At 37.3% G+C, this 11,594-nt stretch overlaps 1 protein-coding gene across 3 annotated transcripts in view; it reads right to left on the minus strand.

Annotated features, from left to right (window-relative positions):
• The window catches only part of LOC109540698 (monocarboxylate transporter 10), a 12,714-nt gene extending 4,211 nt beyond the window's left edge, over window positions 1–8,503 (minus strand). Inside the window, exons 1-3 of one of the 3 annotated variants that reach the window (XM_019909146.2) lie at window positions 7,962–8,502; window positions 2,196–3,299; window positions 221–632 (exon numbers count right to left, since the gene is read on the minus strand). In XM_019909146.2, coding sequence (XP_019764705.2) covers window positions 598–632; window positions 2,196–3,299; window positions 7,962–8,244 — 1,422 coding nt within the window. In that variant the 5' untranslated portion in view covers window positions 8,245–8,502 and the 3' untranslated portion in view covers window positions 221–597. Of the gene's footprint in view, window positions 1–220; window positions 633–2,195; window positions 3,300–7,961 lie in introns of those variants that run through there. The other 2 variants (XM_019909144.2, XM_019909145.2) reach the window with 2 other exon arrangements.
• Window positions 8,504–11,594: the final 3,091 nt, after the last annotated feature.

Below are 11,594 nucleotides of genomic sequence, written 5' to 3' on the forward strand. Positions count from 1 at the left end.
CAAACAATAAATATTTGATTTAAATGTCAAATAAATATTTACAAGAAATATTTTTATAATATATAAGAATCTGTCGCGTCAACCTATATTAAATATTGCAATAAAAATATTTCGTAAATTTCTGATTTAAATGTAAAATATGTATTTTTAAATAATATTTCTTAAATATCTGATTTAAATGTCAAAGAAATATTTATAAGAAATATTGTTATAATATTCAAGAATCTGTTGCTTCAACCTATATTAAATATTGCAAAAAAATATTACTGTAATATTTGTGTGCTATCTGGGTCTGAACGCATTCGCTTCTAATTTTTCGATAAAATCCATTGTGAGCGATTTTGTGCCGAATTTTGAGGAACATTTTTGCAAATTGGGACAGTTTCACCAGTCAACCTTAAATTACCTTTTCCGAACAATTCAGCCCAACTTCAAAAAACCATCGTTTTCTAAGTTTCTTTCTCCTTTTGGAATAAAAATGTTTTATTTTTTCTAAATGTTTTGTTGCTCGGGCGCCTGTTTTCAAAGGCCCAGATCTTCCCAGTTTTTCTGTATAACTTAATCTTTGGTTGATTCAGAGTCCAATATTTGGGTGGTTTAAACTCGATTTTTCGAAAGATTTCTATCATCAGCTGAAATTATTTTTTCTTGAAAACATTTTAACAAATCTGGAATAAATCGATTAAACATCATGTTCAATGTTCCTGCTTGGGCCTCATTTGAAACATTTTAAATATTTGCGGAACACCTTCGATTTTTCGACTATTTGTCAGCTCAAAAAGGACTAAAAAGCAAACGAATCTCGTATATTTCATAGGGAAGTTTTCCAATATTTGCTTGTTTTTGGCGTTACAAACGAATCTACAATAAAAGACTGAAGTTTATGTGTCTCGTACTCGGACGTCACGTCAAAGAATTATGAGCTTTTATCTGAAGTTATATCCTAAATTTTTGTACAAAATATTCGGGTTCTGGGCGTTTTTTTTTTAATAAAGTCGTCATTTTCACATGGAAGTTATCTAATATTTGTTTATTTTTTTAGTTCGAGGCGCAATTTCAGATGCGCAGTTTTTATCAAAAATTTTCTATCGGATCTCTTAGCTGATCCTCCAAAGGGTTACTTTAATGCTTCCAAAAAATGATGTAACTGTAAATATTTGTAAAAAGGTCTTTGGCATTCTGGGCACTTTTTCGCTTTAAAAGTTGCTCAAAACAGACTAAAAAGCTAACAAATCATTGCTTTCTTAAGAAAGTTAGCTAATATTTGCTTGTTTTTGGGGTTACAAACGAATCTACAATAAAAAAACTGAATTTTGTGAACTGAAGTGTCTCCTACTCGGACGCCTATTTAAGAATGAGCTGTTCTGATCGAGATTTTTTGACTGAAACTCAGTGTTCCCTTCTAAGAGTCAGCTTAACACCTTCAAAGAATTATGAGCTGTTATCTGAAGTTGTATCCTACATTTTTGTACAAAATATTGGAGTTCTGGGCGTTTTTTTCGGTTAAGTCGTCGTTTTTACATGGAAGTTATCTAATATTTGTTTAATTTTTTCGCTCCGGGCGCAATTTCAAGACGCGCAGTTTTCATCCAAAAATTTTCTATCGGATCTTAGCTGATTCTCCAAAAGGTTACTTTAATGCTTCCAAAAAAGGATGTAACTGCGTCTCAAAAAGTATCTTAAATATTTGTAAAAAGGTCTTTGAATTCTGGGCTTTTTCTTTTTCGCTTTAAAAGTTGCTCAAAACGAACTAAAAAGCTAAAGAATCATCGCTTTCTTTAGAAAGTTAGCTAATATTTGCCTGGTTTTGGAGTTTCCAATGAATCTAGAATACTTTGCGTGTTTTTGGCTTTTCGAGTAGAACTATTAGTTCCCAATTTCCATTTCACACCCATTTCTGCTTGAACTTCCTCACAGAAAGCGAAACTTAACACTCCCAAGACTTGCTCACACGTTCTAGCGCAATTCTTTCTCAAAAAAATGTAGTTTTTTAGTTAACACTACATCGAAGTGCGCTTAAAATACTATCCTTCTACCGATCAATGAAACAACCATGCTGACCACCAATCCACTGAGTCAAAGAATCGAATAACTATAGCACCTCATATCGTTTCCCCTGCTTTCATTGCTCAAATGAAAGCCAAGATTCTCACAAATCAGACTCTTAGACATTTGCTGCTTCAAAATCAACATACCTGTCTTCCGATGGCTCAGGTCGGGGTTCAGTGGATGTTGAACGTCTGCATTCTTCGACTGCTGCTGCCGAACACACTTGATGGCCAGCAGGCCAAACGAAGCCAAAGTGGGGTTGATTCCTGCCAGTATAAACGGCAGCGTGTAGCTTTTCTGGGAGTCGTAGATCAATCCGGCGAAATACGGCCCTAAAGTGAGCGGAAGGCTGCAGACGCCGAGTAGAAACCCTATAGCTTGAGCGCCGCCGTCTCTTCCGCACAGTTCGAAAGCGATCGGCCCTAGAAGGGTGATAAAGCAGCCATCGGTTATTCCCATCCCCAGACAAATGAACAGTAGAAGCGGGAATGCGTAAACGGAAAACGCCAACAGGATCGTCAGGATTCCCAGGGTGAAAAATGCGAGCTGCTGGAGAAGGATCTTGTTCACATTGGTGCGATCAATCAGATACCCAAACACCAGCCGACTAACCCCCGAAGTGACGCCAATGCACAAAACCGGCAAATTCTTATCCACGTAACCCGAAAAGTTCGTTTCCACAAAGCTGATCATGTAAACGTACGGTACGAAGTACCCGAACAAACACAAGCCAATCACAGCGGTCCAAATCAAGTATCGCACATTTGTAATCACCGACATGTTAAACACATCTTTCACCGACACTTTTTTGATCGAAATGGATTTGTTCACTGGTTTAAACAGAATCGCCACCAGCATGATCAAGCTGGCGAACGCCGACAACGACCTCAAGGTCCAAACGAGGCCAAAGTTCTTCAGCAATGCGTCCAGCACATAAGGCATAGTGATGGTGAACACTGAACTACCAGCCGTCACTATTCCATTCACTATGCCCAGATATTGTTTGAAATAGTGTCCCAACACTGCCAGCGACGGGGTGTAGGCGAGGGCGCCGCCCAGTCCATACATCACCCCGAAGGTGATACAGAAGAGGGTGACATCGTGCGTGCAGAAGGAGGACAGCAACATTCCGCAGGACGCGATCAGGCCTCCGAAGAATGTGGTTTTTCTGATGCCGATGTAGTCGGTGAGAATGCCGGACACTGGGGAGATGAAGAAAGTCATGCCCATGGCCAGGGAACCTGCCAATGCTGCAACAAATTGCTTTCTTTAGATGTGGTAGAAACAGATAATGCCGTTTCTTCTTTTGAATTAAAACTCGATTTGGAGACGTTTTATGTTGAAGACATTTTTACAGCCAAACTGCTTAAGGAAAACTTAGTGGACTTGAACTGAACTTATTAACACTCAAGTTTCAGTTTGCGGTTTTTTTTAGGCCTGGGTAACTCAGTGAATTTTTAGGAGTTGGCGCAAATTGTTTTGTGCGCCAACACAATGCACTCATAAAAATGCGGATGATATTTTTATTAGATATTAGAATTGAAGTTACGGGTCTCGTAACCGAAGAGTCATAACTCATTAAGTCAGAGAGCGGCAACAACTCAAAAAGTGTCGTGCCCAAAGGGCACACGTTCCTCGCTAAGCGCTATTTTTAGCTAGCGAAAAATGAAGTTTTGTTGAGCACTTTGAATGCAAAATTGGTTGGAAGGCAACTAAACCGGCGTTCAATAACTGATTTCCAGTTTGCCGTTCCGATGCAAGGCTCATGCTCGAAGGGCTCAGCGCAACTGCGTATTTGTAAAGTAAACCTACGCACTGTGAGCTGTGAAATTTGGGCACGACGCTGGCTTGGCGCAACAAAACACTTATGTAAATTAAACTATCAAAATCTTTGCCTCCTAGCCAGGGTCGTACAAGGAGGACTCGGAACATCAAACATAGTTTAAAGTGATTATTTTCTATGACTCAAAAGCTGTTGTTTTCGGCAAGTTTCGGCCGAAAATCTGTTGGTTCCAAAGTTGTGCCGAGCCCTTCGGGCACGACACTGGTGGGAAGACACAAACAGAACATCGGCAAGTTTCGACCGTGTTTTTTCGCGTCCAAACCAGTGTCGCACTGAGCCAGAAGGAGTCAGCACAACTTCGAGATCCAACAAAGGTTTAAAGTGTCAATTTCGTGAATTTTAAGCTAAAAACTGTTGGTTACAAAGTTGTGCCGAGCCCTTCGGGTACGACACTGGTGGGAAGACACAAACAGAAAATCGGCAAGTTTCGACCGTGTTTTTTCGCGTCCAAACCAGTGCCGCACTGAGCCAGAAGGAGTCAGCACAACTTCGAGATCCAACAAAGGTTTAAAGTGTCCATTTCGTGAATTTTAAGCTAAAAACTGTTGGTTACAAAGTTGTGCCGAGCCCTTCGGGTACGACACTGGTGGGAAGACACAAACAGAAAATCGGCAAGTTTCTACCGTGTTTTTTCGCGTCCAAACCAGTGCCGCACTGAGCCAGAAGAATACAGCACAACTTCGAGATCCAACAAAGGTTTAAAGTGTTCATTTCGTGAATTTTAAGCTAAAAACTGTTGGTTCCAAAATTTGTGCCGAGGCCTTCGGACACGCCACTGATTGGGAGATGCAAACTAAATAATCGGTCAGTTTTGATCGTTTTTCTCGCGCCTACTACAGTTTCGCGCCCTGTCAAAAAAATTTAGCACAACTTCGACTTTCAACATCGTTTTTAAAGGGTTTATTTAACCAATTAGAAACTGAAATCTGGTTGGAATGGAACAATTTACAGTTTGTTGTTCCTCTATCAGTGTCGTGCCCAAAGGGCTCGGCACAATTTCAACATTAAACAACCTGTAAATTGAAATGTTACGTAAGAAAACCGTCGATTGTTGGAAACACTAGAAAACCCGTAAAAAACATTCGTCAGTCGTCACTGATAAATTGCATGTGGTGCGTTCACCAGTGCCGTGCCCGAAGACATCGTCTCGGTATTTTGCATTTTCGTGTATTTCAGGAAGACTTAAAAATACAGTTAGTTTAATATTTTAGGGGTTCGTAAGTAAAGCTCTCCAAATCTGACGTAGATACCTAATTTTAGGCATGAGCTGCAAATTTCAGAGCAGAAAACTGTGTTTTTGGCCGCCGTTAAGTTCAATTGAAGCGTGTCATCTTGGTTGCATGCTAAAGAGAACAACTCAGGACCTTGAGGTTTTTAGACGAATGAATGTTCAATTCACTTGCTTAGAAACATCTTATTTATCCGCTTTAACATGCAATAGTCATTGCCGATTTTTTTTTAAATACTCAACATTGAACTTGATACGAATTGCTGTTTATTATTAGTATTTACGATTCTTAAAATACTTCCACGAGCTGAATAACATTGGCTATGAACTAGACGCCATAGTAAATAATAAATTAAATGAATACAAGTCATTCCAATGCAATCAAATTTCCTTGCGGCTCTTCTGGCAATTTGCCAAGCATAATTTTCAATTGTTGTTGGATTTCTATTAAAAAATTACATTTTTTCTCGATTTACTGCCATTAATCGCGTCATCATTTTCCATTAACATCAAACACTTTAGATAAGCTAAGGCTTTATTGATTAATTCCACTTCCAAATTGATAATGCTTTGTTCGACAACATAAGAGACGATTGATAAGCTGGCAAAACATTTATTTCTCCGTAGTTTGACTATCCATTACATGGCAGACAAATGAATAATGGCAAAGATATCGTGACCTATAACCCTCATTTGAACAGGAACAATCAGACAATCTGAAATGTTGCCAACACACACACACACAAACACACACTACTCGAACTAAAAATATTTCAAAGATCAGCTTTGATGGATAAATAATAGTATTTTTACTACTTATCTACCATGTGAGTTGCTTCTCAATCAAGCATTTATCATTAGATAAGTTCAATAAACTGAAAGTATTCCTGCTAATAAAGCCTGCTCGATTAACAAGATTGATTTCCTAGCCTGCAAAGAGGCCGCACTAATTCAGTTAGTCGTTGTTCATTAAATAATTAAGACTAATTGGAGTTAAATGTCTTAATGATCAGCGAATATGACGATTGACGCAAAATAACCCGGCAAGAATTAGCAAAGCCGGCGTTTTGAACATGTATTTGAAATCATTTTGAGTCTCAGCTGTTTTCTTGATGATTTTGCTTGAAAAACTCGGTGTTTTTTGGGTAAATATTGGGTATTCTCTTCGACGGTTCGCCAGCAGTTGCTCAGATCTCCGCATGTAGACCATTCAAGGAGTTCTAAGCATTTCCCCCTGACTTTCAGCCCCAATTGGTTGAAAATTACATTGACTAAGCTTCACTTTCAATGGGCGATTTCTGAGCTCAATTTATACGCCTTTGAATGTGCAAACTCATGCAGTCATTGGGACTTTTCAGGAGCTGTCTTTTTCAATTCCCAATTTGCGGTGGTAGTTTGAAAAAGTCAAATTCAATTGCTGATAATCGTCTACTAATCTGTGCAAATGCCGATGAAAGCTGGAAAAATCGCCACAAAATAACATAGCTACAGGCCAAGAACCTCGTTACTCATTAGCGTTTTATGCAATTTGGTAAATATTTATAGAATCCTATAGAAAAATGCTAACGAACTAGTAAACTAACCCAATATTCACATGTAAGTAGGTCAATTCTACGCAAATAGCATATTTAGGTCAAATTTGATATTTTCCACAGACAGTATTTTGTTTAAGGTCCCAATTCTGACACAAAGAAGCACAATTATGCTCAAAACAATAGATTTAACAGAAAGTACAATAAACACTTGTGATTTATATAAACTGTGTGGTACAAAAGTCCATTTTACTTTCTTAAATTGGCTAGGCAAGGACACTTTATCTAAGTCTTTTCAACTCTTTAAAGTGAAGAAAATTATGTAAAAATTGACGGAGAAAAACTCCAAACGCAAGAAAATTAATCTAAAATGCTTCAAAAATGTTCTTTCTAATTGATCGCGAAAATAATGACGAAAAATAATTGTTTCGTATAAAAAACTGCATTTCACTTTCTTAAATATGGATAATATCTAGGGCAAAGGCACTTTATCTAAGTCTATTCAACTCTTCAAAGTAAAGAAAACTTTGAAAAATCGAGGAAGAAAAATGCCACGGAAAATCAATGTTTGTAGAGCGAACTCCAGAATATTAATCGAAATGCTTTTAAAACGTTCATTCTTATTGATCAAAAAAAAAATGGCGAAGAAAGTGAAATGCTAAGACTTCAAAACAAGAAGAAGTTGAAAAAACCAGAGAAAAACATTCAAATTCCGCTAAGCAATTTCCTTCAGCGACATCAAAACCGATCAGAAACAACTGTTCAATGTTGTTACAAAAAAGTGTTAAGTATGTTAGAAACAGTAGTTTCGATAATTTTTTTATTCGATTAATTTTTGAAAAATTTACTGGCGCTTTTGATGTGTAAGAAGCAACATGTATTTGAACAAGTTGAAGAAACAAATGGACGAAGAAAAATGGGAAAAAAATTCAATTTTCGTAGAGCAAACGCAAGAAGATCCATCGAAATGCTTTAAAAACGTTCATTTAGCGTCGATCACGAAAATGATGACTTCAAACCGAAATCAATGAAAAACCGGTAAAAAAATTCAAATTTCTCTCAGAAATTTCATTGAGCAACATCAGCCAAGAACAGAAAAAAAATTTCTAATTGAGGAAAATACTCCCGCTGTGCTAGAAGATATCGACTCTAGAACCACTCTAGGAAAGTTATCAGTGAAGAAACCGGTTGCTTTCTGGGAGTTTTACGATGAAGAATCCGCTAAAAACCCAAATATCAAAGAAGTGGAAACTCTTGAACCAGCTTTACACGCACAAATGCTAAAATCAAGACACTAAACTCTACTTACCAGCCTTTCCAGACGCATGGGTCACCCCATCAGCCACTAGGGCCTTATTGAAGTCATTATACAGCACTCCGTAGGAATTGATGACCCCAAAGAGAATCCCATTGCAGAAAAATGAGCCCAACATGACCAGCCAGGCCCGGGTCCCACCATCTGCCGGAGGGTGGTCATCCTCAGCGTCGCCTCTCGATTGTCCAATAACTGTGTCCTTTTGAGGCGAGTTCTCTAGAAAGCGCGTGGTTTGATTGATGTCGCTGATCCCATTGAGGGCTTCCAGATCGGCCATGGTTCAGATCAGCGATTCGCCTAGAAGGAACGAAACATTGGAACCCAACCTGAGAACTTGCTGGTTCCCACGTGGGGATCAGCTGTTTTTGGCACAAAAACGTGTCGGCGCGGGCCTATTCGCTTCTACTTTGGTACGACCGTTGCGCGAGTGTTGCTTATATTCACCGAACAGAACTTATATTCAATTATATAGATTTGGGTAGCCTGGCTGAACTATACGAAATAGCGGCCGCTTATAAAATGAAAACGTAAACGCTTGCGTATCAATGGCTTCTATTCATAGACGGTTCGGTACGATCTATTGGAATAGGCGCCGATTTGTGAAGAGGAGGAATAACCTACGACAATTTTTCCGTTCATCTTATGGCAACATCATCATTTCTAAATGTGCATTTACTTCAGTGCATCAAATAGCCACAAAAAACCGCCAGGTTCTCCTAGTCTTCGCCTTTCCCCAGACACTCAAGTTAATGAGGAAATGCCCCAATTTGCAATTTTTTGTAAATAAAGTCGAAACCGAAATAATAAGAATTCAGTAATCAGAGGTAAAACTTAGAATGTAAAAATCTTCTTAGTATGGTGGGTTACTGAGTATCAAACCATTTGCGCAGCACTGCTCCAACACCTAAAAATTCCCTGAGTTACCTTTACTGTAGAAACGATTGCTTAAAATGCGGTTTTTCTGGTTTTTGGTCTTAAACAAGAAAAGCAGGAAATTTTGGAGAAACTCTAAAATTCTTCAGACCGATGCGGTTTTCAATGAGTTTTCCAAATAGTTGATTGTATGCCTTTGCTGTATGCGTATGCTCTGGTCCTTTTTTTGGAATACTAAATTTTTCGAGAAAAAAAAAACAAGGTAACTTTGTTTGGATTTCGTCCCATATTGAATGGCAATCCGGGTATTTGAGAAAAATACCAAATGAAGGAAAAGAAGACCAAACTATAAATACGCCCAGTTTTCTTGTAAAATCAATGTGTTTGTAGTTTGTGTAAAATTTTAAATCTGATGATGGAGCTGTTGTCTCGCCGAAACGTAATGAAATAAACGATGTTTCAAACATTTTTACTTCACACTTTGACTGAAACCCAGGAAAGGTAGGAATATCATAACAAGTACACGCAGTCAGGAAAATAAATCAGAATATGTAAAATCAATGTTTAATTTTTTTTTATTCAAATGCTCTGTTTGCCACAGCCACTGCAGAAGCCGGAATTAAATATAACTAAATTATTCACAGCGACGAAATTGGCGAATTATCCAAATAATTGATTATAAAGTTTCGCTTGTTCTGTTCGGAAAAATATTTTTGGGAAAAAACTCAGAAAAAATTATTAGGGTTTTGTTCAAAATTCGAATTTTGAATAAACTGTCAAATTCGTCAGAGCGATGAGGGTAGCGAATTTTCCAAATCATTTTTTAATTTTCTAACAACATTAATTGTGTCGTTTTGGCTGAAAAGACCCCATGGTTGTTGGAAAAGAAGAAAAGCATCAGTTTTCAGCAAAGCAAACTTTTAGTTTTGTAATCGGTTTTTCAGAAAACCTTAATAATTTTCCAGAAAAAACGGAAAAACTTTATTTCGTGTTTGTCCAGAATTCGACGCTGAAAAAAGTTTTTGTAAAATTCCTTCAAAGCCATAAATTTATCTTGTATATTTTCGCGTAAATTACCTCCAGATTGTCAGTTTGCTCAGAACTTCATCAGAAGTAAAACTCTACCAAATAGAGCGTTATTGAGTATAAAGTAAAGCAAAAAAAATATTCAATCAAATTTAAAAGTCCACAGTTTTTAAACCAATTCTACAGTCTTCAGAGAGGTGGGGTTGATGAGTTTTTATAAAATTTCTGTTATATTCTGTATGTATTTATTCTGTTCACTTTTTAATAAAAAAGTCGATTTTGGTCCTAAAGTTGAAGCTGGAAAATGATTTCAATAATTTATACGTAACGACGAAGGAGGCGAGTGTTCTAATAACATTTTCGCGGAAAATATCGTTGCCAGTAGTTTTACGTAACAGTAACTTTGCTAAAACTGTAAAATTCTGAAATTTTCAAAAAACTGAAAATATTGTTAATAAATAGAACAAATCGAAAAACAACTTAACAGAAAAGTCAAATTTTGCCGGAACTGAGTTACTGTGCCGGTGCCTTGGGTTGGTGCCCAAAGCCATTTGCGCAGCACTGCGCCAACTCCAATAAATTAACTGAGTTACCCAGGCCTATTCGATAATTCCATAACGCACAACTTCCTTAGGCCCTTCATTGAACGCATTTGGGTTAACTTTTTTTTAACTAATTTGGGTTAACAATTTTAAGATTTACATTTAAAAAATTACTCTGCCTGTATGGTCATTGGGTGAATCCAAACTAAAAATAGTTAATAAATGGTTTTTAAAAAAAAAAAGTCATTTTTTTGCCAGCAACGGAAATGAATTACTGCGCCGGTGCGTTGGGTTGGCACACAAAGCCTTTTGCGCAGCACTGTGCCAACTCCAAAAAATTCACTGAGTTACCTAGGCCTAAAACACGACCTTTTGTGTGTCTTTTAAATTTTCCAAGTCGTCTAAAGAATGTGCGGATTTGGTGCAAAACAGTATTTTGGAGTTGGATTGGAACAATAATCTTTGAACTTTTTGTGCTCAAATGTAAATAAAACAAAAATGCTGATTATACAGAATACAATTTTTGCATTAAATAACATGCTTGGGAATCTTAAAATTAATAATGTTGTACAGTATACATATTTAGGACGCATAATAGATGAACATTTCAAGTACGTCGCTAACGAAATATCTAAAAAATAAAAGTGCTGATCAGAATATAAAAAAATTATAAGTAACTGGACTGGCCATATATACAAACACCTACTCTTAAAATGCTTTTCCGAAACGCTTTGGGAATCATAGACATAGATCAAGGAGTAACATGCGCCTTTTGAGCCCTGTGATCAATAACCATAATAACTAGATAGATACCACAGTTGCCCGATATATTTAAAAACCTTAATTTTAGAACATAAATTATTCTGTTTAAAGCAACCCGAACACGCGGGTAAGTGTTCTGATTGAAAATGAATTAATTTTTGCGGAAAATGCAACAGAAAAACTAATCTAGTTAGTCTTACAGGGTGACAATAAAAAAATGACCTCTAGCAAAAACTTCATAAAATGTTTCATTCTCAATACGAACAAAATTTATCAACAAAGAACAATACACAACCATTTTGACTACAGCATACTCAGTCGGTTTCGAAGTGCGCCTCTTTGCGCGTTCCGGCAGAACGCCAAACGGTGCCGAAATTTTTTCCGACGACAATCGCTCCCGATGCAGCAACTCAACTTTTGTGGC

The sequence above is a fragment of the Dendroctonus ponderosae genome, unplaced genomic scaffold (genome assembly GCF_020466585.1).
Source record: "Dendroctonus ponderosae isolate FM_Combo_2020 unplaced genomic scaffold, Dpon_F_20191213v2 Dpon_F_20191213_1, whole genome shotgun sequence".
NCBI classification, from domain to species: domain Eukaryota; kingdom Metazoa; phylum Arthropoda; class Insecta; order Coleoptera; family Curculionidae; genus Dendroctonus; species Dendroctonus ponderosae.